The sequence below is a fragment of the Cydia fagiglandana genome, chromosome 7 (genome assembly GCF_963556715.1).
Source record: "Cydia fagiglandana chromosome 7, ilCydFagi1.1, whole genome shotgun sequence".
Taxonomy (NCBI): domain Eukaryota; kingdom Metazoa; phylum Arthropoda; class Insecta; order Lepidoptera; family Tortricidae; genus Cydia; species Cydia fagiglandana.
Genome location: NC_085938.1, coordinates 13,201,344 through 13,227,642, shown reverse-complemented (window position 1 = coordinate 13,227,642; position 26,299 = coordinate 13,201,344). Strand labels below are relative to the sequence as shown.

Sequence of the window (26,299 nt, the reverse complement as noted above, 5' to 3'; positions counted from 1 at the left end):
AATAAAAAAAAAGTATTTTTATAGTGTTATTTTAACTACGTACATACTTATTTTATATTTAACTATTGGGTATTTATTACATGATCTGACGGCTGATATTTACGCTTTCTAAACAATATCCAACTCTTCCTTGGTCACGGCTTTTACTAATTAACGCATCGATAATAATACGTTCCATATGCATGATTGGGTTTTGGTTAATTAGGTTAAATATATAATACTCTTATTTACCTGATAAAATAAATCTTTCAGCAATGACTTCCCAGTTGGATGTTATCTTTGACAGACCCTGAATCGTGGATTTTGATATCACATCAAAGAATCTCCAACCGACGAAGGTGAAAAAAAATTGTGTCTGAATGAAAAGCTTTAATTCTCTTCTAACTTTGGAACGATGGGTCCAAAAATATAAAAAAAATTGTTAAAGTAAATCTTAGTAAAGACTTTTTAGGAAAACTATAGCGACCATGATCGGTTGAACCGTTTTTGAGTTTTTGCAAAAAGTCTATTTTTGACGGACGGGGAACGTAACCCTATACTGAGCATGGCCCAACATGCTCTTTGCCGGTGTTTTTTTCTAAATTGCGTTTATCTACGAAATTTCAAGTGCTCACTAAAGACACCTCGTTCCCGGTAGGTACAAGTTTTTAACCCCTTTTTTACCTCCTTATAATACTTCCCGTATTTTCTAAAACGTCTGAAATATTTTATTATTTTTTGTAATATAATAAAATATTTCAGGTGTGATGTTCTTTATAAATAATTTCAGGCTCCAGTTTCACCACGGCTACAATTGTCAGTGACATATGTCAAGCGACAATTGTCAAGCGACAGGTGATATATTACAATTTTATAAAATATTTTCTATAGAAATACTTACAAACATGACAGGCATTTTGCTACAATTGTATATTACAATTATGTTGTGAAACAAGAATAATTTTTTCTAGTGACATATTTGTAGATTTGTCGGTGTATCTTGACAGGAAATGAGTTATATGTCGGAATTTCGTTACAATTGTAGTGTTTCTTGTGACAATTGTCATAAACTTAGCAAGAGAAATATCTGTTTTTTTCCGATATAAGTAACTTTTTTTTAATAATTCAATGATGATGGCAAACAGGAATACGGCCCGCCCGATGGTAAGCGATAACCGTAGCCCATGGATACCTGTGACGTCAGCAACAGTGATGTTTTACAATTGTCGCACCTGTCACCCTGGTGAAATTGGGGCCTGGTAACTCACTAAAAAAAATGATTTCCTATTTTACGAATGCCTGAATTGATGCAGGTAAATATTTATTTAATTAAACTTTATTTTTAAAAGAAAAACTTATCGTACAAAAGGCGGACTTAATGCCAAAAGCATTCTCTACCAGCCAACCTTAAATATAAACTTTTTGATGCGGTCCCTCGGTTCGGTGGGATCGTTGAAGTTGGTATATTACCATAATTCCAGAGTTCTAGAAATTTACAAGCATTTTTATGTAGCTCCATTAGCTCCAAGCTTTAGACTAAACTACAAAAACTTTATAAACTATAGCTACATAGTAGTTATATCACTATATGAACCAGGCTGGCTTATCTTATGGCTCCTCTACACGATGGGCCAACGCCGGCCACTCCAAGGGACGTATTTATGCGTTAGAGGGAGCAAGTGATATTGCTATCTCATTCTACCGCATGGCTGCGTCCCTTGGAGTGGCCGGCGATGGCCCATCGTGTAGAGGAGCCATTAAGATATTCATCGTCTTTATAAGTTGTCTTCCCGTTCGTTTATCTTTTCATTTCAAGCAAGGAATAATGCATAGAAACAGTTTTTCAAATAGTTTATTTTCGCCGCAGTCTTATAACAATAAAGGTCGTCGACTAAAGACTATCTAATTAAGTATTAAAGGTATAATATCACATATCACTTGAGAGCACTGGCTAGAGGGCACCGACGCTTAGTGGTACTCGTGGTGCGCAGGCGCAGTGTTGTGTACTACCGCGTTGAAACTGGAAAAATAAAAAATTAAACATTATTAAAACCCTTACAAAATTTATGATAGGTGCAGGTCAATTGATATAAAAATATTACGTTTTAAAAGACTGAGGAGGACTTGATGTGGTTGGATTTATTATCAACCAAAGATATGTATCTCCGTATTATGTAACACTCTATTCTATTTGGTATCAACGTTATGAAAAATTGTCCGAAAACATCACTTGTTCTTTAACGGACTATTCTAATAAGATATCACTAAAAATCAGAGCTTTTACACGGTACGAATACGATTTACTTTTATATTTCAATTTTAGTCCAGTTTCTGCTACATTTATTAAACAGTAAAATGATTTTTTTTATCCTGGGATGACACACGCGCAAAGTTGTTTTATGCCATGATGTATGTTGTATGTTGTGTTTGACGACCGGTCTGGCCTAGTGGGTAGTGACCCTGCCTGCGAAGCCGATGGTCCTGGGTTCGAATTCCAGTAAGGGCATTTATTTGTATGATGATACAGATATTTGTTCCTGAGTCATGGGTGTTTTCTATGTATTTAAGTATTTGTATATTATATATATCGTTGTCTGAGTACCCACAACACAAGCCTTCTTGAGCTTACTGTGGGACTTAGTCAATCTGTGTAAGAATGTCCTAGAGTATTTATTTATTTATTTATGTACAGGTAGTCCACGTCAGACATACAGACAGACACACGGCAGTGGAAAAACTATAAGTGTTTCTATTTACTTGACTACGGAACCAAAAAAATACCCATTTGTTTTTAATTACAATTGTTAAGCATACACTAGATGCTTAGTGGTTGAACTGCGTATAAATATCGTGACTGTCTTACCCATTGTGGTCATCAGCGGTGTAGGTGACCTTGCGGAAGGAGCCATCAGGCTGCAGCAGGGAGTACTCGCCCTTCACTACATCTCCGTCGCGAGCCTCGTGCTGGGTCTTGTGGTCACCAGTGTGGGGGTCGGATACTGAGTAGGAATAGTCATATTTGGGATGGGCCTGTTGAAAAAGAAAATCTTAGTAAACGTGATTTTATTTTGTATTTCGTTCATTTACAGTGGTACCTATTACTAAAATAAATTAATAACTAGCGTAAATCTAAAATAGGCCCTTGAGGCATTGTACCAAGGATGCTGGCGGCATTTCCTAGCTGTATAGCAATGCTGATACGTTGTGCGAGGCAGCCGCCAGCTCTTCGGTCACCGCAGTTACGTCAACCAGACGCTTCGTGATTTCTGCGAACTACTTATGCGCCCCCATCGTTCTGTTCTGGGACCCCATGGACTCCAAACGGTACAAAATGGTACTCTCTACCGAGGCTCTTATATTTGTTACGTTTTAAAATTTCGGCACTTTCCGCCGCGCCGCTCGCTTTTACATTAGTCCGTTGGAGGTAGGACGGTACCAGTGTGTCTACACAGGTAGCATCCCACAAACGTGAAATTAACACAACGGCTTGACAGTGTATGTGACAAATTCTAAGTTTAGTAGAGCAAAGTTGGAATGTCGATGCCGTTTCAATAGGTCAATCGTTAATGCTAACGCTCTTAACATTTCGTGTCGTGATATTCTGTTCATTAAATCACCGAACAGTGAACTTTGCAATGACCTATATATTGAAGTATATTAGTATATCCTCTACATATGTACCTATGTACATTCCATACCAATAATACCCCGAGAACAATGAAAACAAACTCGATTGGTAAATTCAAGCAAAAACAGAATAGCATCTGAATTTTATTGTTAATGTTGACGGGTCATTTATCATGTTGTTGAATTACTTTTATTTCACAAGTGCGCTCACATGTGATGTGATTACCGACCAGCAGGTGCATTAGTGTCTGACATTGTCTATAAGCGGAGTGTCTATTTGTTGTATAATCAGCACCACGATTACATTGACTTTAACACGACTGGAAATTGTAACGTTTGCCATTGTTTCAGATCAGATAAGCTCGATACGTTCACGGACTGCGCAAGCAAACGAGTTAAATGAAAACTTCGCTTAATCCAGATTACTGACAAAGTAAAACTGTCAAATCGTGAGAGCTTTTACGAAACCGCGAGTATATTTAGGTCAGCATCGGCCAGCAATGATTCCACATCTGCCATTAAAACAAGCGTGAGAGCACGCGCCGGTTTATGCAAACAACGGTCCATTTTCCCTTGTATCATGACAGTCATTACGTCCCGGAGGTCTCGTGATTTGTGGGCGCTAATGTCGCAAGCGCCCTGGGAACCGCTCTGTTATCGGCCTTGCAGTCACGACCGGGATATACTCGTACTAAGTTATATGCAAAAGTGTTATGTAACCCACTTTATATCATATCATTACCTGCGGTGCTCGACTTATGACTGGACCGTAAAGACTAGCGACAACGGACTGAACCATGAATTATCTTTGAGATACATAGTCTGTTAATTCCTCCGTCGTGGGACATTATGGTGTTGCTTAATAGTGCTCAAATGTGTCGAAATAAATGTATACTCTTACTTAGATGCTGTAAACGTAGTTTTCTACAGAAACTGCAGGTAAAACTTAGGTAATTAACGGATTTCCGATATTCAAGTTATTTAACAGAAAAAAATAGTCCTTTGTTATTCAGTCAGATGCTGTAAGACGCGGCTGCTTTCAAGTAATTTATGAGATTTTCCGACAGTTGTTTTCACACGTGCATTGAATAGCATAGGAAACAAATTCATACGCTAGGGTTGTCTGCGTGCGTTGAATTATTCAAAGATAGTGGTTCGTTTAAGGAAGCTGAATAATTTTGCGTTGTTAGATGCATTGATCCATTTCATGCAAAAAGAGTATGTGACGCAAGTTGGACGGGAGGGCCGCAGGCGCCGCCGTCTCCCGGAAACGCAGTCGATTGTGTTGAATCGGGCCACAACACGCGCAGTTTATGCAAGCCATCAATTAGCTCGTTACTTCGTATTACGCCATCGTCGGGTAACATAGGCCCAGGGAAACGAAACCAGCTTTATTGCTCCACTTGCCACGAGATATTAGCGTTTGTTTATTCGCGGCGTAACAGCTTTAATTAAGAGAAAATTGGATCTGTTATGTTAGATTTTCATGCGTGTTGAACACTGTCGTTGGGAACGGTTATCTAATTTTATTGTAGCTGGCGTTTTGAATTAGTAACGTATAATAATGTAAGAAATTGTTGGTAGTGTTGTAATTGTAACGAGCTTTGCGACGATTACGCGGCGCTCGCGCATGCTTGGAACGGCCGCGATGTTCATTTGCTGAAGGTTAATGTGCGCAATGTAATGAAACGACAAGACATTAAGCTTTACGGGATGGGGAAATCTGCCCGCCTTACAGATACATACCTATCTTAGTTTAGGTGTTGCAGAAAACAATTGTAGCAAGGACATATATTTAGTGCTTTATTTGCTCTTAAAAATAATAGTTCTTGAAATTTTAAAAATGGCAGTGGTACGGAGTACGGATGCAAACATAATAGTGTCGATGCTATTTTTTAAATTAGCTTGAATCCCCTGGTCATTAACGTTAACGACGTTTTCAATTGAGTTGATTGTTTTTTTTAATATGAGAATTGCACCATGGGAAAGCGTTTGCCAGAAATAGGTAAGTGGTACTATTTTTGGTCGGTTTTACGCCTCGGGTCAAATTTGCCCATTGTGGGTGACGTACAAAAAAACAAAAATCGTCTCTTCTATAGTTGACTTTGACCCACCAATAGTCTCAAGTTATGGGAATAGAAAGAGGAAAAAAGGAAAAAAAATTGTATGACCAACGTAAATATACTTTGATTTTGAACGTAAATATACGTTTATTTATTATACGTGTGGTATTATTTACAGGATTCTTGGTCTGTAACGGGCACGTTCACCCTTTGAGTTACAAGCGTTCACATGCTACGGAAATCTGTTACCATCCAAGGCGCTAATTTGCCAAGTGGGATTATACGAATCATTTAGAATTATATGAAGCATTTCTTTTACCACGCCTGGGACTTCGAACGTGTACCTAATATTGAGCGTATTGAGGGTGTTATATTTCGGGGGTCCCGGGGGAATCTGCTGAATCCTGAGGGGCTACCGCGAAAACCGAAATTCGCAAATTGCGGGGATCTTTCTCTTCTACTACTAATTAGAGTGACAGGGAAAAATGCCCGCAATTTGTGAACTTCGATGTTTGCGGTTATAGGCCTGCTCCAGAACAGGTGATGCAGCAGATAACTGGTATGGCGCCAGGATGATATTTAATTGTTACGACTTATATTATATGTACCTATATGTTACAGGCCAATTCGAACGTACACTGACATCAAAATGACATCCAAATTATGTTATTTAGTTATCGTGCATTTCACTCATACTTGTCCGTACATGTATTGGTGCGAGGGAGGCGCACGATAACTAAATGATATTATTCAGAGATCATTCTAAAGTCAGTGTACATATGTTCGAATTGACGTCTTAGTCTGTAAGGGCGGTTTCAAAGTAGCGTTTTATACGAGTGTACGTATACGTCCGTATACATATATGAAAGGTAGGGTAGTATAATGCACTTGTAAGCGCGTAAAATCGAAATGTAGGGAAATGTAACGCGCGTGTAAGCGTGTAACGCCGAAACGACTGTATAGGCAGAAAAATACGCTAGTCTGAAACCGACCTAAGGTATGAATAATATGTATGCGCTTTAGTTGCCAAAAAAATATATTTGATTTGATCGGAGGAATCTTACATGATAGTCGACGTGGTGGTCTTCGTGTCCGCCGTAGTGCGCTACGGGCGCCGCGTACGCAACGGCCTCGTGGCCGTACTCCTCGCCACCGTAGTGGCCCAGCTGGACGACGCCAGCCGCTGCCAACGCGACTACGGACAGGACAACTGCGGCCTGCAAGCAAACAACGGGTATTAACTTTATATGTGAACCGTCTATCTGACGGTCAGAAAAGCTGGGGCAAAACTTGCCGTAACTAGTTATTGTAAAGTCGTTGTTCGTGATATAATTGGCATATGACTATATGTCTTGGTATATACCATTATAATATGTATACCCACTCGGTATATGTCATAGTACCGAATTTTAACTCATATTCTGGAAAACCCTGATAGGAAAACTAGTTGTAACCAGCTAAAATAACTGAATGGTTGGGAATAACCCAATAAAGCTCTAAATGTTTCGATTTGTATGAAACAGGACTAATTGGAACTTATAACTTCATAAGTATGAGGGTGGATCCTCGCAAAAACCGCCATCAACCTGCTGCATGGAAAGCAACAACTGCAGTTGCCAAAGGTATCGCAAGGTAGTCTAAAAGGTTGTCTTCTATCCAGAGCACTAAGGGCTTTCGCGGCGCCAACAATCCTTTCACTTGGTGAATCACGGGCACTTACTTTGGCGATCATTTTGCGTTTGAATAAGGTTTGCTTCGTCTGAACGACCACACACGACTGGTGGTGAAGAGCGTAGACGCCGACTTTTATATTGGTTTAACTGCCGAGATGCGACGCGGTGTGCGTTGTCTACGCAAGACTACGGTAGTTGATAATGATAAATTAATTACGTATTAATTACGTAGCCTGGTTCAAGGTGATAGAACATGTTGTGTTAGACAATAGTCGTAAAAATTAGAGCATTTTACCGCCGTTTACTTTCTACAAGAACGTTGGATAGGGTTGCGTTCAGCGCATTGCACAATGGCAGCGATCACATAGCGATGTGACAACGATTACATTTTATGACCCTTTCTGTTTTCTACTCGGGATATCTGATTAGATTCTACGTGACCAGTGCCGTTTGCCAAACTGCCACGGAAGTCAAGGAACCACTATAATAAGTATGTAGTATTTAGTTAGGTACAGTCAACAACAGAGCTATGAATACAGGCAAAGTGCCAAAAATATGTATACACGACCTTAATGTACAGGCAATAAAGTACTGTATACATATTTTTGACACTTTGCCTGTATTCATAGCTCTGTTGTTGACTGTACCTATTTTGTCATTTTAACCTGCAGTCGGCAAATGTTTTCTAGTACAGTACCCATTTCGAAATTGCATCTCAATAGTAGAAACCTAATGAAACACAAGATCAAATTAACAAGTCGAAGTGTGAGCTATAAAACGCAACACTTTCATTAACTCTTAGCACTACTCTTGAAGAATGAACCTGTCTTGTTAACGTGTAATTAGATACCTGCGTAAAAAAATAAGTAGAGCGTTGCCAGTAAAAACATATGCAAGAGTGGCCTAAAGACAAAATAATGACCGTAATAATGACGACCTTGCCCGAGACAGTTTAAATATGAAACTATATCACATTCTTTGCTGGTATTTCATTAGGTAATATAAAATAAAACAAAATATGACTGAATTGTTCACATGTATGACCATGAACTACATATGCATGTGGTTATTTAATCTTTACATTGATTTGAGAAATGAGGACTTTATCGAGTTAGCGTAAGTATATGTAGGCAAACGTATTGATACCAATAGACACAACATATAAAAAAATATTACGAGTCTACAAACACAGTAAAAGCTTTTTTTTTATCATAAATTCCATGAGCTTTTAGAGCTTGCTTAGGCGACGGGTTGCTGAGTGTGAATATTTACTGATGGTGTGAAATAGCTTCTTACGGTATTTTAGTATGTACAATAAGAGAAAAGTAAAAAGCAAAATAAGCACAATATACCGTGCAGAAATCATGTGATATTTTTTACGCTACCACCCCAACCCCCTGTCTTTTCATGCAGAAGCAAAGTTATGCACTTTTGGAGGGGAACATGAAAAATGGTTACATAGAGGTTAAATATGTTAATAACATGTAGGTATTAAAAAGAATTATGTCTTATAACCTAATGAAATGTAAAAAAATGTTAGTCATTATCCTCTAATAAGTGAAGTAAGTTGCGGATTTATGTCATTTTTGAGCGGAACTTCCGTCATCTGATAAAAGTTGACGCAAGATCTCTGAATCCACTTGGTGAAAATATTCCACATTTAAAGTAAATTGGACGAGTTAAAATTACGAAATACGTTTCAAAATCCCGAGCACATTTATGCTTTATGAAACTATCGAGAAAAATGTACAGTCTGTATCATTAGTAGTGGATAAAACAAACGCGCCAAAAGTATCTGCCACTTTAGAATACTCTTCCAAATAAAAATAAGTACAGTCAACCGGGGTGAATAGGGATGGCTGGGGTGAGTACGGACAAAAGTTAAAAGCTGATTTACCTGACAATTTCTTTAAAAAAATATCCACACATACTGTACTGCCTTTCTGGTAATATCAATTTATGAAATAAATATAATTATGAATTTGAATATTGTATACCTATTTTCTGTAAATATCTGGGCACAGATGAAAACTAAAATGAAGGACTGTCCCGAAACAGCTTTTTCATACAAACGTAGTCCTCAATTTTGTTTCTGGTTATTGAAAACATTTTATGTCATAAGTACATTATGTATGTACACTGGCGTTCAAAAATGCATCGGACATGTTTCAACCGTAATATTAAGGCATTATGGTCGACATCTATCCATGCACTTTTGAACGCCAATGTACATAGCTCATCACCTCGAGGTTCATATAAGACAACTATGAATCTCTATATACATATTAAAATCCATACAAGCGGTGGGAAAAACAACCTGTACAATAAACCGAATGACATTACTACCCAGTGTTACGAAGCACCTTAGTAATTTCAATTTGTAGTAAATCATCAAAGTGTGGTTTGACTGCAAGACATTATTTTCAGTTAGAATAATCCTATTTCAAAATATACTTGTAACACAATGTCTTTGGGCTATTTATTCATGTTAACTGTTAAGGTAAACGTACTGGTGCTCGACGCAGTCCCAGTAAATGGCATCTCGAAATTTAAGTTATTGTTAATAGGGGTGACAGCAAGGTATCATCTATTGGGAATTACCTTATATAATTATTTTGGTTAGGCAGGCTTATCAAAATTGTTGCACTGGTGTCAGGTATTATGATGAGGACATGTAATCAATAACAGGAAATAGAAAAACAGTGTTTTTTCAGTAATTAACTACTTTATTATTATAGGTTACCTGGGTGAGGCTGAGGTTGAATACCTATACATATTCGGCTCGATTCGGGAAATGAATTAGAGATCCACTAGATATGAAATAGTAAAGATATGTGGCGCTTCACGACAAAAGGTACCTTATGGCGGCTGGCGCTGTGATTCGGGAAATGAACTAGAAATTCACTAGATATGAAATAGTAAAGATATGTGACGTTCCACGGCAAAAAGTACCTTATGGCGGCTGGCGCTTACGTCGCATAGCGCCGCAATAATATGGAGCGGCGTTAATAATAGCGTAAGCTGCAACTGCTATAAGGTACCTTTACCCGCGGGACGTCACATATCTTTACTATATCGTATGTAGTTAATCTCTAATTCATTTCCCGAATCGCGCCGTTTCTCTCGTTTTTTCGATGGTTAGGCGTAGGTTATTTATCGGTTCTGTTTAATGAGCACTTATTGTTGTTACTCAACTTGTTCATCGAGCGTTCCCGCGTGAGATACGTAACATTGTAAAAACGATCTTCAATAGCAGTCAATTTTGCAGAAAATTATGCTTCAACGCGTAATTTCAGATACTTTTAGTTTACCAATTAGAATTGTTTTAGATTACAGTTGTACAGGGACCTAAAGAAGCTGGTCAAGGACCGCGAAAATTGGCGCATACTCCACCAACAAGAGCCATGCTCTTAAATTATGATGATGATGATGATTAGTTTACGAATATTTAGTTATAACAATTCACTTATCTACTCGGAGCTCACTATAGGTATATAAGGACTGTATCGTTTATTATAAATACAGATAAAACCTGGTCTAACTGTTGACGTGTGTATTATTTTGTATTACTATGTTCTTAAGGTATAATCTGATGTATTTTTAAGCCATATCTTATATAAGAAGGTTTTACATTTATTTTATTTTAGGGACTTTATGATGATTTTAATACCGTCTAGCAAATGTAATTTGGACAAGCCTATCGAGCTTAATTTGAGACTATTTCACCGATTCCTTGGTACGATTTAAAGAAACAAAAGGTTAATATGCTGCCAAAATATGCCATCTAAGTGTCCTTTTCATGATTGCTCAATTGAACATCCAGGACAGAATAAATGTGGTGAATTTTTATCTTTACATGAAAACGACTTTTTATGCAACATTTTGGATTCCCGTCAATTTCTGACGCCAGCGAAATGAGGAAAACAGCTAAAAGAATCTACCGAAACCCAAAGCCTAACGGACATTCATGGCGTTGAACCATGGCTAGAACAGGTCGATAGAAACGCTCCATGATGCTTATATTGTATACCAAAGTCGGGGTTCGGGGTTGTCGTAAGTAACATGCCATATTCTCTAAAAGGCCACCAAGCACAGATCCAAAACTTTTTTTCCAACTAAAAGAAATGATTAGACTATGCCCAGATGTTTCGCTTTACGAATCATATGTATATAATTGCTGTTTACATAGTACGTTTTTTTTTGTGTAATATCTCGTATTGTTCGCAAACCGTAAATTTTCTTGTAGTATTTGTCCAAAATCGTTGTAGTTACTCGGGAGGATTGGGTAAATATTGTCCAAACCATATGCTTTACGTGATCTCCCAGGACGAAATGTTACTTATTATTAAAGCACTAATTAAACTATATGTGTAATTTTTTAATACAAATATAATACCAGAAAACACGGCTAAGTAAAATTGTATTCATAATAAACGATACAGTCCTTAATTATTTTCTCGTATAGACATGTTAACGTAATACGTTTTTAAATAGGTACCTGTGAATGAAATATAAGCCGGTTGTCAACATAATTCTAAGGATCGATTAAATTTTGCTATCGACCCTTAAAACTAGTTCGATATCTGGGCATCAAACTAATGTTACGGTTAGTTGCGATTACTCAATCCATACCTAATTGCAGAACTTAAGATCTTAATGATATTTTGCATAAGGACTAGTACGTTCCGATATACTAGCAGTGGACATATCTTGATCACTGAAAAGAATATATTTTAGTGAAAATCTCCAGGCAGTTAGGACCTTGTTCGAGCTGAAGTCAGTGTGACATAATAATGGAATCGATACTAGAGTTCTATAAGTGGGCCTAACGCGAAAGTAAGCTATGACTGGAAGCTTAATAGTCTAAGAGGTTTGCTGCGGTAATATTACATTATAAGATTGCATAAAACAATAATCGGCGTCATAAATTTGCCAAGTTACTGTTTTCAAAGTATAAAATTGGCTTAAATATGTACTTAAGGCACTTACGTACGTAGATAATTAGTAATGGTCGGAAATTTAATAGCAATTTAATGGCAGAGTTTAAACGCATTGGTATAGCCAATTTCAGTTGAAATTAATGATTAAAAAGAATAAAGACACCTTTAATTAAATTAAATCTCCACCAAAATACTTCGAGATACCGATCATTAGTCATTGTAGGTTAGTTATTTTGCTTATAACAACATTGTATAAACTCACTATAAAATGCATCCGTTGTACTTGGTATCTACAGTGCATGTATACAACATTTCTTATTGTACCTACATTTACTAAAAAAAACACCTTTAAAAACTAATCATCGTTTGAGCTTCAATCTTTGCAATAAAGCTTACAGAGTGGACGATGGTACCCGTATTTTTTTTTAAACAATAACCTTTAGGAGTCTTGTGTCGCGGACCACGGTTGGCAATACACATAACAAAAGAAAGTTAGGAACATAAAAATGATAGCCATAAATGTGTATAAATAATAACAATATTTATTAAATATGTTAATAGTGCGTTAATGTGCAGGTTCAGTGGTGGTAGTTGAGGGCCAGTCCATCTCGGTGGGCGGGTGCGTGCTCGTGCACTGTTGGCGCTGAGTTGTGCACGATGGCGTTAAATCTGGAACAAGTCAAATAAAAGCTTAAAAACAGTAACCTGACAGCAATTTGTTTTCGTATACTTACCTACTTATACCTACGAGTATTGAATATCCTTTTTGGAAGTTGATTGAAAAATGGCCAGGTGCATGTCAGGCTACCTACGCATAAAAGTACGAGACGTAGGTAGGTACCTACTTAGTCCTAATATATCTAGCAGTAGCAGTCAGTATAAAAATAACTTAGGCGTTATATCATGTTAGAACAAACGATACGACCTTATAAGTAGATTAATCAATTTAAATCAATACGTACGTACGCGTACGTGATGCTTCAGAAAAAATTTGTCGATTGACCCATAAAATATTACCATTTGAGAAATGGGTTTAACTAGGTTTGCAATGACAAAATAATGGCCGAAGGGCATGTATTTTTCTCGGCGACCATTATCTGAGTGGAGTGTGTCATAACTAATAATTGGGGACTTGTATCCAACATCGTTCGAGGCTGATGTGCAATTGATCATTGTATGAGAAGCTCGAGTGCAATTTAATTTAACACAGGGTCGAAAACGTCAAATTGCAGTATTTCTGCACAGTTTGAGATACTATCAAAGTTATGGACCAAGACAACATTCGTAATTAGATAAAGATATGTAATAGATTGCCCTGTCTATACAAAAAGCAATTAGTCTCGCCAGACTCGTCTTGGCCTTAACACAGTGGTGATTTCTTTTATATAACGCGGCAGATGCGTACGTGCATCGTGCTCGATATGAATGGGATATATCTTATCTCCGCTTGAATAACATTAAGATGAATGATTCTCTCTGAGCCTGTCATTATTAGCTCATCTACTACCGCGTAGTAAACTTTTAAGCTTTTATTTGCTTAGAACATGCGGGGAGTGTTTAGAATGCTGGTTAATTTACGTATTTAGTTGTTTACCCATTGTGGTGGTCGGCGGTGTAGGTGACCTTGCGGACGGAGCCATCCGGCTGCAGCAGGGAGTACTCGCCCTTCACAACGTCGCCGTCGCGGGTCTCGTGCTGGGACTTGTGGTCGCCGGTGTGGGGGTCCTCCACTGAGTAGGCATATTCGTACTTAGCCGGACCCTGAAAGCAACAACTTTTATAAATATCATGAAAATTTAACTAAAATATTAACTTCATCTGCTGAGACTGATTGTCGGAGGCACGCAAATTGCGTTAATCTTATGAAAGCTTTTATTCTCCGTCGATCATCTCAACAGTGATTCATTAATACTGATTCCGACCAATTGGATTTACGCAAATAGTGAGTAATATTATATTATTACTATGTAATGAAGTGTTTGATAAATAGATATTAATCCGAATCGCAGCATGATAGATTGTCGATGCAGCGTTACAAAACTTTCTATAGTCTTAGAATGACAAGGAGCTTACACAATAAACATTTAATTGGGTTGTACTAACTGATCTCATTTTTAATCATATTATTAGCTGACTGTGCCTTTCACTTTCTTTATGATAAGTTTAGGTGCGTGTTTAGGCAATATTCTGCGTAAATGATCTGTATGTGTGACGAGAGCGGAAATGATTAAAACTTATATTTTAATTAAGAGCTCGAACTTACATGCTCTTCGATGAGTTCATGGTGGTCTTGTCCTACGGCGACATGTTGTAGGATAGGGGCGTGATGAATCTGGGCTGTTTGGACGACGGGGGCGGCGTGGACAATAGGGGCAGCGTGGACCACGGGGGTAGCATGGACGGCATGGAACAAAGGAGTGCTGTGCTCATAGGAATGTCCTAGGTGGGAGCTTTGTTCAATAATAGCGGGGGAAGAGTGGATAAGAGGAGCAGATTGTTGGTAGATGGTGTGGACGGGAGTCGCGTAGTGGCTGTCGTGGCTCTGTACGTGGTGGGATGGCTGGTCGTGGCGGATGATGCTCTGGGAGGAGACTGCGTGTCCGTGCACTTGGTTATGGCCATCTTCTAGGATCAGGCCCGCGGAGCAAATCGCGACCAGGGCGCTGAAAACTGCTATCTGTGGAAAATGTTAGTGATTAATATTAATAGGAATCGCATCCCTCAGTTATTTATCACATTATCATGACAAGTATTTGATCTGCCTTTGAAATTAATTATAAATAAATTTTGTGTCGACTTTATGTGTTGGGATGCTTATATTGGCATCTTTTTTAAATTCGTATCATAAGGCTGGATAGGAAAATAGAAGAGAAAATAATTCCATTTTTACAATTTAATTTATAATTCTCACTTTAGAGTACATGTTGGTGGTCTACCGAATTGGAGTCGATTGTTAAGGTTCCTACGGGGTGGTAGTTTTTATACTTCGGGCGCAGGTCACCCGATACTCGAAACCGGCCCGACATACGATTCCGCCGTATTCGATTACCTTTAGGTGTGTTACGTCATTGCATTGACATTTTTTAAGATTCTTTCAAGGTTACAGTAAAGCTCTGTCTTCAGGCCCTTTTACGAAACTTGTGAACACCAAAATAATGATAATGAAAATATTTTATATATTTTTATATATTTTTTTATAAAAACCAAATTAGATACTACGCAAAATCATATCCAGACTTAGAGAGAAATAACAAGTAGTAGGCAGGTAATGTGATCAAATATTTCTAATCGATTTACGCCTATAATATAATGTATAAAACACGAGTAAAAAGCATGTATAGCACGTAGTGGATTATTAAAATGGTATTTAAATTAAGGAACACTATTAAATCGAACTATTTAATTAAAAAAATTTATCAAGGTACGTAACCAACTGTGCCCGTAGGTACCTACGGAAATTAGAACTTAATCTAAGATTGTTATATTAATTAGCCTCCTTAACCACATCTAGCTTTACCGCTAGCCTTGCGGTCAGGAAGGTGCTAGAAAATCTATGATTAAGGTAACCACTGGTGTCCGTTTTCAGTTTTTGTTACTAATGACTTCGATCGTTACTTAGACGTAAAAACAATGTGTTAAAGTAGGGTTAAACAGCGGAAAGAATTTTGACGAGGTAATAGGCATCTAGAAATTATAGGTATGCATCGAATTACTGGCAAATTATTTTAGGTACAGCTTGCGGTAATTTTATTCATATTTCTCCATTTATATTTGTTATATTGAGTTAAGTAGTATAAATAACCTATTGATTGCCAAACAAGTATGTTCTTAATGCGAAAAATGTTCTATATATACTAATATACTACCATACATTCAATTTGTTCATCATTATAGTCGCAGTAGTAATATAAATTGTAATATTTATGTCAATAAAAATTATTCGACATCTAAACAATTTATTTTTTGTTTTAAACAGAACCAAAATACATGACATTATTAGGTATACTTTAAAAAATATTATGTAGCCTAAAAATAAGGGCTGGTTGTTAAACGTGTACCTACAGTGTAAACTCAGCCGAAGAATATCGGCCAGTAAGAAAGTAGCGCTTTGGGTTGCACCGAGTGCTCCGGTAAACTGTTGCACAACCAGGGCCTTGCTACACTTAGCTCATTATTTCATTAAATAAGATGACGGCTCACTCCGATTTTTTTTGACTTGCTTCGACAGTTTTATGATTTACGCCAGGTCGGACACAATTTTTGCAAAGTACACACGAGTGTTATACGAATTTAATGTTATGTTAGCTATCACGATAAATCTATAACTACATTGTTTAAAAATACGAGTCCTGTCAAGTGTCAATCCCTTATCATAACAACAGATCAAGTTGAAAAATTACAATTAGAATCGGCTTCCTATTGAAAATCTTTTACGTACCGATAAAAGAAATCCTTTCAGAAAAATATGGTTGTCTGTAAAGTCGGTTTACGGACGATAATTTTACGTGATAACCTCATAAGAAAACATTACCATTACATTACGTAACGTTACCATGGAGATCTGTCCACAACGTGACACTTTTTTGTGCATGCTACCGGTGTTCATCGATTTATAAGACGTTATCACGTCAAAAACAAAAGAAAGGTGGATACTAAGTTTGTCAAATTAGTGTATGAATGCAATTGAAAACCACTTCAGCTGTAAACTGAAATAGTTACATATCATACACTAAAGAAAAAGTGACCAAGTCCACCGGCGGTGTAGGTAACTAATTAAAAAAAACCATAAATAATTTGATTGGTAATTTCAATTGTAGTTTTTAATTATTAAAAAAACTATGCTCTAAATTAATTTGCCCAATTTTCATGGATTTCATTCCCCATTGTTCTTCCACCTAGATATGTAACATAAGGCGTTCATCTTCTCCAGTTCTCACTACTATTGCGATAGTAAAAAAAAATCCGTGCATTTGATAAATTTGGTCGTTGAAACGTCCGTGATATTGATATCCCACGAAATTTCAGCGCCTTGATTTCACGTGTTTGACGCGATTGTGGTAGGTAAACATGGAATTCATATATAAATACTGGCGACCCACGGGTTAACAAATTATACACCTAAAGCTTCCTCAAGAATCACTCTATTGACAGGTGAAAACCACATGAAAATCCGTTCAGAAGCTTTTGAGTTTATCGCGAACAAAAACTCACGGAAGACCAGCGTCAAGATACCTGGAAGGTAACTTGTCATCCAGCTGAGGGAGACCTATTCAGGGACGTTTATGTTTTATACTTTTAAAAGTGTTGTATTCGTTTTAAGCAATACTGTAAGCGTCCTGAATAAATTTATTTTCTTTTTTCTTCTTCAAACAGACAGACGCGGCGGGGGACTTTGTTTTATAAGGTGTAGTGATTGCTCCAGTACCCGGTGTGCCACCGGCCTGCGCCGCTCTGCATGCTTCCCCGCGACGTAACCGCCCGTACGCGTGAACAGCTGCCTGTCCGCGAAGGTCACACTACTTTGCACCCATGCACTCATTACTCACACGAGTCACACGGTTATAACACAATCGAAAATTGTCTCAAAACTTGGGTTGTATTTATGGCGAAAAATATAATAACATTTTTTAGGATTTACGACACTTTGGTTCTGCAGTATGTTGTGCGGTTTAATGAAACCTTGTTGCTGCGTTTTTGACTTATTTAAAACGGAAGGGATATAAAATATTTAGGCATCCGATAGCTCCTGTAATAACTGTGTATGTTAGCGGAAAATTTGAAGCTACTCGCTGAAACCCGTCTTAGGTGGTATGGACACGTAATGAGGAGGCCCGAGGATCACATGACCAGAAAAGTCCTCAATATAAACACCGGTTCGAGGAAGCGTGGAAGACCCCTACAAACTTGGATGTACGTCATCAACAATGACCTAAAGAAAGCCCAAATTAATGACACGACGACCCAGAACCGAAGATTATGGCAAAGATTGACGAGGAGAGCCGACCCCAAATGAAATGGGATGTGGCTAAGTAAAGAGAGAGAGAGTTTAAAATCTATAGGTTCCCCAGCTTCATGTCTTGATAGGTACCAACCCTAACGCCACAATGTAACTATAAAATATGCAGTTTCTGCGATACTTGACACGCAACACGCAAGGTGCTAGCGGAGGATGTTGCGAAAATGTGCTCCGCTTGTCACCCTCCTTAGAGGTCGTACCTTAATAGGTGACTATCGTTACTTACGTCTTTCTTACACAAATGGCTGTAGCTACTCCAATAAACCGCGTAGGTTAGGAATGAAATACGATCTAGGTGTCCAGGGTGCACGATACAGATTTCGCATATTGCATTTGTTGATAAAAAGGAGTTTACAACCGGAATTGCCTGTGATTAATGACGCAAATACAAAATACACTGTAAGGATTTTAGGTCTTACGACCTGCTTACGCACATCAAAAAATGGCGGTTGTGTAAAAATGCATTTTTTGCGCCCCTGGTAGGGTGCCCATCACAGTGCCATTAGAGTATATTATGCTATGCATTTCGTTCTCATATATGTCTGGAACATACATATAGGTACATAATATATACCTACCAACCTAAATTCACAAAATACGTCTGTATTATGACAATTATTTATTATGCTTTTTACTTCTTCATAGTTAGCTGATCTTCCTAATAACGTTTCTTCGCATGACACGTAACGGTAACTTTTATGTGCGTTACGACTACGAGTATATCGCGATGCGTCTAACCTTGCCTCCGTGACTGATTCGAATCAAAGCTCATGCCAGCCGCCGCTCACTCAATATCAAATGCATTCAAACGAATTCCAATGTCATTGTTGTATTACTTAATTGCTTAATTGAGACCCTTGGTCTTTCTGCCAAGGAGATATGTAAGCATTTAGTAAATGGTTTTTCACCACACCAGCTCGGAAAGGCTTACTTTGCACTTCAAAAACTGATAGCAAAGTTGCATTTTGACAAATGCAAATTTTGAGTTGTTTTCTTATGTTTGCTGGTAGAATTGACTTTTAAGTTATGATTTTGAATGATTAATATTTTATAACATTCATTTGAATTTTATTTTATTTGATTTTGTTTGCTATTTTACATTTAATATTTGCTTCAGGTTGGTGTGGTGAAAAATTTTGTGTTTCACTCGGGGACAAATTTTGTTTAACTCTCGTGCTTTGAAACCCTCGCAGCGCTCAAGATTCCATTTTTCGAACCACTCGGTACGCTCGTGGTTCAATTTTGGAATCTTTCGCTTGCTCGGGTATCAATATCGCACGAGCGGTTAAACAACAACTTTGCCCCCTTGTAAAACAAATAACTATTTATAAGTCTTCAATATTTACAAGTTAAAACATTGGCTGAGCACATGTTGTAATGCATGTTAATAAAGGATGTCGACAGAAAAATAAAATATGTATAAGGGCCTGAATCACAAGATTGATAATGTTCCAATTATAGTATGCAGATATAGGTTATTGCATTCGATATTATACGAGTAGGTACTGATGAATAAGCAATGCGAGAGATAAATGGATAATTTCGTAAATCAAATTAAAATACCCGTTGAATTTAATTCACAGTTTAGTAACTATGAGATAACAGTAGGTAATAACGGTTAAAATGATTACCTACTGTAAGCGAAACAACAAGACATGAGTTCAATTTCAAACTGCTTCTACTTATAAGTAGAATACTATACTGAGAAACTTTTACTATGGGACCAACTCCGAAATCACGAAAAAAATTTTGCCTGTTTCATACATTTTTGCTGGTTCATTTTCTATGGGAGAGTAAATTATTTTTTTCGCGGTTTCAGGGTTGGTAAAAGCTGCATGCTCAGTATAATCTCAAAATCTCCCTGGTAACGGGAATGCACTTATCTTTTGACCGCCGTGTATAATGTGCCTAACTCCACACATCCTTAGGTATCCTTTTAAAGGAAGCAGCTATAATCTTTAAGTTTATGTCTCATGTAGGTAAGTACTCATTGGCCGCTTAGAATAAAACCTCTAAATTTGAAGAAGTACGTGTTCAATATAACCCTAAAGTTTTTCCCATGTCGACTATATATAGTTATTAGGTACTTACCACATTTAACGTTAATTAGTTCCTAGTGTATCCGAGTGATCTCGATTGCGGAATGTCGAAATATTGTAATCTAGTAAAGTTAGTTAGTTAATGCATAGTTTCACTACAGTAGAGTCGGCGCAGGTTCGCGGCTTTCACTCCTTATTTTGGCTCGCACATTGTATGCTAATGCGCTGCTGATATGCATTTTGGATGCGATCTGATAGTTCCCACGCTCCGGTGCACTGTAATTTCAATTAGCTGCATTGTTAAAGTGCGGGATTTGTCCTTACTCTTATGAAATAGACACGTAACAGCTTTATGTCGAAAGAAAAATAAAATAATGTTATTGTATCAACATGATTTTTATTTGCTACATTGTGACTATATACAACAAGTATCTATTTACAGAAGCATCAAAGAACTAAATAGATATTACAAAGTGATAACCGTAACTAAAATATGTTGTATTCTAACCGTTCAGTACTACGAAGTATAAAACTAAGAGTAATAAGGGCATGTCTACAATAGATATGCGGTTACTCTTTGTACCACTTGCTACAAGGTAACATAATACGAAATTTCGTAACAAAATATGATACGCACTAATGAAAATGAGAACACATGGAAGACTTAGGGACTGGACTTAGCGACAAAACTAGAACACATTAACTCTAATATCACAGATTGGGTAAACGTGCCTTCTTAATGATGATGGATGACCGGCGGGGTGTTGTGTACCACAGCGTTGAATCTGCCGAGAAACAAAGCACGGTTTAACAAAGTAACTATACAAACTGAGTTCACATACACACGTTTTCATACAAAATGCGACAATGTTAACAATAACAAATTGCACCGTCTGGATAAAATAAATGCACGGGATATTCTCACAGCTGTCTGCACTTGAACTACTTTTACTATAATTATTATACTTAGCAAAATTACATTTGCAAATATTGAAATAATATAACGTTTATTTACCCGTTGTGATGGTCAGCGGTGTAGGTGACCTTGCGGAAGGAGCCATCAGGCTGCAGCAGGGAGTACTCGCCCTTCACGACATCACCATCACGGGTCTCGTGCTGGGATTTGTGGTCGCCGGTGTGGGGATCCTCAACGGAATACGAGTATCCGTATTTAGGATGAGCCTGCAATAATTCACGACTTCATTTGACTGCAAGTGCTATTTTAGAGTTAGACAGAACACACATTTGTGTAAGTATCTATCTAAATGAAAATCGCCAAGCATATCTAGAGGAAGGTTCTCGTACTTAGGCCCACTTGCACCATCCCACTAACCCAGGGTAACCATGGTAACTCCAGGTTTAACCGGTTAACCCCGGGTTAGTAGAATGATGCAAGTAGGCCTTAGTAAATGAGATAAGAATAACTTACGTATTCATCAACATAGTGGTCCTCCTCGTGGTGAGCAGGAGCGGCGTGGACGGCATGAATGGGGGCGGCATGGATGGCGGGAGCGGCGTGGTAAGCGGGAGCGGCATGGACGGCGGGAGCGGCGTGGTAAGCGGGCGCGGCATGGACGGCGGGAGCGGCGTGGTAAGCGGGAGCGGCATGGACGGCGGGAGCGGCGTGGTAAGCGGGCGCGGCGTGGACGTAGTGCACCGGGGTCTCGTGGTGTTGTTCGTGGTGCACGATATTCTGGTGCGACACCGCCGGGGCATGGTGCAGGAGACCAGCCTGGCACGCCGCCACCAAACCGCACAAGGCTACGATCTGATACAAAAACAATCGGTTTTACAATGATGCTACACCATTGGACATTCAGGTAAATTAAAATAATTTAATTAGAATTTAAAAAATGCTAAGATAAATATAAATGTGGTTTATTGACTTCTTGTATCTCAGATATCCCATGTAGCGAATTTTATGTAAGTAAAGGAATTAATTTGAATCCTCAACAAAAAATATTAAAAATATATTATTCCTCTAAGCGAATGTCCTATGCGTAAGTTACGCAATTTATGAACGCGAGCTTACTTTGGAGAACATTTTGCTCTGAATACAAACGCCTGTACCTGACTGGTATAGCTCAGATAGAACACTCTTTTTATATAACAAACAAAACATAAAAGCGGTGGAGGGGCTCTATTCCCTGAGATATCGGATCGGATCACAGCAATAGCCGCGTTGCCAATCTGCTCACTTTATAGGATGTCGCAACGTGATATGGCTATAGTATGAACAGAAAAATGAACAGTGAGAGGCTGATCAAACTGATAACAATACCTTTTTTTAATTTTACGCAGTAGTTTTATCTGTGATATATTATTAAAATATTAAAGGTACCTACGCATAATTACGTACAGCAAATAATTTATTGTTTCAGATTTCGAATTATTGGTTTAAATTGTTTTTTAATAAAATCTAGAAAAATGAAATAGAAGAACTTGTGTAAAACTTAAAAACACACAACATACTAAAATGATTCTTAGTACCTATTTATTTCACTAAAAACGATTTTTTACAGTAACATAGGTAGGTTCCATTTCATAACTTGACCGATAAATACAAAATCCCTCCTCACCCCGTAGTATACTACCTATAGGTACTTTGTGCTTTTAGTTGGGGTGAGATGAGATTTCATACAAAGGTGATTTTGGATCGATTATTTTTCTTATGAATTATCACTATAGGTCCATTTGTAATACGAATACATTATTTAGGTAGCAGTAGCCTTTAAAAACCATCTCAGCCCCCTGGCATCCCATCTCTCCACGCAATCCCTACTTAGGTACCCCATTTTACGGTACATACAATTTAAGACCAAGACTGAACTACAGAACGATACAGATACTCTGGGCATCTGCATGGTTTCGTTTGCATTACGAAATATACCTGTAGCAACATTATGTCAAAACAGAATAAGGTTACAATTGATAATTTCTCGTAAGTACATAAATGACAGGAATCGATGTTGATCCCGGACGTGTTACGATATTTAGTCTCCTTTACCAATTTACATAACTACTTGAGTACTGGAACTTATATAAGCAATTTGAAGATCTTTATAAATAACAGATAACATCTAAAGTTGAGTTTCGATTTCGATATTATAGCGTTAGGCTTAGTATAAAATATTTCATTCGATTCTACCAAATTTTTTTTAAATTTTACTCGTTCTCTTTGTGTGTTTGTATTTGTGGAATCTTTAATTCATCATCATCAGTCGTTCCCTCAATGCTGAGGATCGTGACATCATGTCCTAATGTTGTTGACCAGTCACTTCCATAGGCTTCTGTCACCCGCCATATGCACGGCTTCCTGCAGATGTAGATGCAATGGTGTAAGTAGTAAGTAATTTGTGCGCTCCATCTAGCGGGTGGTCTGCCGCGAGTCCTCTGGCCCTCAACTTTGCCCGTCATGGTCGGCATTTCTGGAATCTTTAATTATCGAAGCGAAATTAAATTGGCGTAAAAATTTTATACGTTTTTTTATGTCTAGGTAATCTTCGTTGAAACCTTGACCTTGTAAATGATTGTAGCACTTACGTATTCAATTGTGTTAGTAGTAGTACTAGCAGGTAGCAATTTTTTGATAATGGGAGAATTTAAATATTTGAAAGGTTAATATTTTGCACTTAAGTAAGTAAAATTACCAATATACCTACATTAAATGTCAACCGATTAAATTAGGTAAGTAAGTACATAGATTATAACCTTATAATAAGAATAACTCGATTTGATCAATTAAGTATCTTGATAAAAGCAGTAAAATTAGCATGCGACTAACGGCGTTAAGTTCACTGTTGAGTGCTATTTACTGTGTCATATCATATCATATCATATCAGCCGAAAGACGTCTTCTGCTGGACAAAGGCTATCAAGGATCTTTACAACGGCCGGTTGTTTGCTCTCTTATAGTTTATACCACTACCTGCGATATCATGATAAGATCATCAAGGGACATCGCCAAGATGCCAATTTGTACCTCGATAAACGCCAAAGGAATAAAAAAGACACGTGAGTAGAGTTAGACCAAGAAAAGTCTGCAGAGATTTTGACAGCACTCGCAGTGCTAGCGTTATTTATACGTCATAATTTAATAGAAGATTGACGTTTAAAATAACATCTGCGCTGCGTGTGCTGTCAAAATTTCTGCAGGCTTTTATTGGTCTAACTCTATTTCCATGCATTGTTTCAGGACTTCCGTAGCTGCCGGTGGTACAAGTATGTAAATACCCACCCGGTTAGTAACAAAATGTCTAACGAGAAAAAAATGCATAGGTACCTACTTACAAAGTGGCCCTGTCCTTATCCAACCATGCATAACCATTAACCAACTCTCTTCATATATGTATTTGTTTTAGTTTAGATAAACTTGTTTTTGTTTTAAAAAAATGGGTACTAACTACTTATCCTTCTTTCACCATGAACTTACGTTCATGGATACGTATATGATTTAATTTGACTACATAGTAGCATTCGATCAATTTCTGTTCATCAAAACAATGAAAAGAATAAAAATGTTTTAATCAATACATCGCTTGTATGTAAAATGGCCCAATAATTATAAAAACAATGGACACAATTCGGCCAAGAAAACAGAAGTCCGAACAATACTGCCGTCCTAAGCTAAAAGCCAGTTTTTCGACAAAAGCTAGTTTCGAGATAATCGCAAAAAACCAACCCAAACATCTTTCTTGAATTTCTACGAAACGGTAAAACTTTTTCCATTTTTTCTTTTTGTATGTGGTAGGTATATATATGTACTTATTTTATGTATTTATAGTATGTTTCTAAACAGCTCAGTTTTTTTTTATTTTATGAAAAACACTTTAAATTAGTATTAAGCTTAAAAATGAGTAGGTCGTACTAGTCAAGAAGGCGGTAAACATGCGTTATGCGGCGTTCTAACTTAGTTCCGAAGTAGAAACTAGGTAAAAACGCCGTATATGTCACATGCTGCCTTTTTGCTTAGTACCAATGAATAATTCGCACTTGAGATCCTAAGTTAAAAGACCCTATAGCAGCTATTCGGCCGTTTTGGTTAGTATCCTAGGAAAAATTATGAATTTGACCAGATTTTAGACTAGCGTGCTAGTGTAAAAAAACGTATACCAACAAAAACACCGAATATACGGTTTTATAGATTAGTATTTATGGAAGAAATGGGAATAAAAAACAGTCACGTAGTTTAAATGTTTATTTATATATGAACAAAAAACGCCATACTAGTAGGCTATTATTAAAAAAACGAGATCCAGCAATTACTTTTTGGATTATAATCTCAATTACCATACAAAATTAACATATAAATTGGGTTATTCCCACTAGTTACGATCAAGTTGTTACCAGTGGTAACTAATGGGAGTAGTTACCACTACAATCTTGTTAGGGTTCAATAAAGCCTCTATATTTATAGTATTCTACTTATACTGTTTTTATTACTATTGAACTAATAAAATGTTGGTGGTAACTACTAGGAATAAAATCCAACCTTTTACCAGTGGTAACTACTGGGAAACAAATCTCATTAGTTACCACTGGTAACAACTTGATGGTAATTAGTGGGAAAAACCCGATCTATGTGTTAATTTTGTATGGTAATTAAGATTATAATCCAAAAAGTAATCGCTGGATCTTGTTTTTTTAATAATAGCCTGGTAGTATTTTAGTTAGTAGTAGCCTTTTGTGTTCATATAATAAACAAACATTTAAACTGTACTGTAAAAAAATGTTGGTGGTAACTACTAGGAAAAAATCCCACCTTTTACCAGTGGTAACTACTGGAAAAAGAAGTTCCCAGTAGTTACCACAAAACTGAGTTGGTGGTAGCTACTGGGAAGAAAAGTGGGATATAAATTCCCAGTAGTTACCACTGGTAACAACTTGGCGGTAGATACCTAACTAGTGGGAATAACCCCATAATATGTAACAAATTTTTAGTGTACGGCCTTTCTGATTTTAT

The 26,299-nt window shown here is 37.5% G+C and overlaps 3 protein-coding genes across 3 annotated transcripts; all 3 read right to left on the bottom strand.

Moving 5' to 3' along the window:
* Nucleotides 1–1,813: 1,813 nt before the first annotated feature.
* LOC134665951 (cuticle protein 19-like) lies at nt 1,814–7,496 on the bottom strand. The gene is made up of 4 exons (XM_063523009.1): nt 7,390–7,496; nt 6,734–6,886; nt 2,843–3,009; nt 1,814–1,999 (listed from the first exon to the last, which is right to left on the bottom strand). Exons 1-4 carry the CDS (start codon nt 7,399–7,401, stop codon nt 1,948–1,950), a joined length of 384 nt encoding a protein of 127 aa, XP_063379079.1. The 5' UTR covers nt 7,402–7,496; the 3' UTR covers nt 1,814–1,947.
* Nucleotides 7,497–12,802: 5,306 nt separating this feature from the next.
* Nucleotides 12,803–15,300, bottom strand: LOC134665938 (cuticle protein 21-like). Its single transcript, XM_063522996.1, has 4 exons — nt 15,194–15,300; nt 14,546–14,959; nt 13,877–14,043; nt 12,803–12,951 (listed from the first exon to the last, which is right to left on the bottom strand). The coding sequence occupies exons 1-4, from the start codon at nt 15,203–15,205 to the stop codon at nt 12,861–12,863; spliced, it is 684 nt and encodes a 227-aa protein (XP_063379066.1). The 5' UTR covers nt 15,206–15,300; the 3' UTR covers nt 12,803–12,860.
* Nucleotides 15,301–20,716: 5,416 nt separating this feature from the next.
* Nucleotides 20,717–22,410, bottom strand: LOC134665942 (cuticle protein 19-like). The gene is made up of 4 exons (XM_063523000.1): nt 22,370–22,410; nt 21,767–22,105; nt 21,353–21,519; nt 20,717–21,122 (listed from the first exon to the last, which is right to left on the bottom strand). The coding sequence occupies exons 1-4, from the start codon at nt 22,379–22,381 to the stop codon at nt 21,074–21,076; spliced, it is 567 nt and encodes a 188-aa protein (XP_063379070.1). The 5' UTR covers nt 22,382–22,410; the 3' UTR covers nt 20,717–21,073.
* Nucleotides 22,411–26,299: the final 3,889 nt, after the last annotated feature.

Bases quoted from the DNA above. Each gene is read 5' to 3' on its own strand.
- LOC134665942 (XM_063523000.1), bottom strand. The intron at 21,520-21,766 runs GTAAGTTATTCT...GAATTATTGCAG, and splicing joins ACCACTATGTTGATGAATAC to GCTCATCCTAAATACGGATA. The intron at 21,123-21,352 runs GTAAATAAACGT...GTTTCTCGGCAG, and splicing joins ACCGCTGACCATCACAACGG to ATTCAACGCTGTGGTACACA.
- LOC134665938 (XM_063522996.1), bottom strand. The intron at 14,044-14,545 runs GTAAGTTCGAGC...TGTTGCTTTCAG, and splicing joins ATGAACTCATCGAAGAGCAT to GGTCCGGCTAAGTACGAATA. The intron at 12,952-13,876 runs GTAAACAACTAA...GACTTGTTCCAG, and splicing joins ACCGCCGACCACCACAATGG to ATTTAACGCCATCGTGCACA.
- LOC134665951 (XM_063523009.1), bottom strand. The intron at 3,010-6,733 runs GTAAGATTCCTC...CTTTTTCAACAG, and splicing joins ACCACCACGTCGACTATCAT to GCCCATCCCAAATATGACTA. The intron at 2,000-2,842 runs GTAAGACAGTCA...TTATTTTTCCAG, and splicing joins ACCGCTGATGACCACAATGG to TTTCAACGCGGTAGTACACA.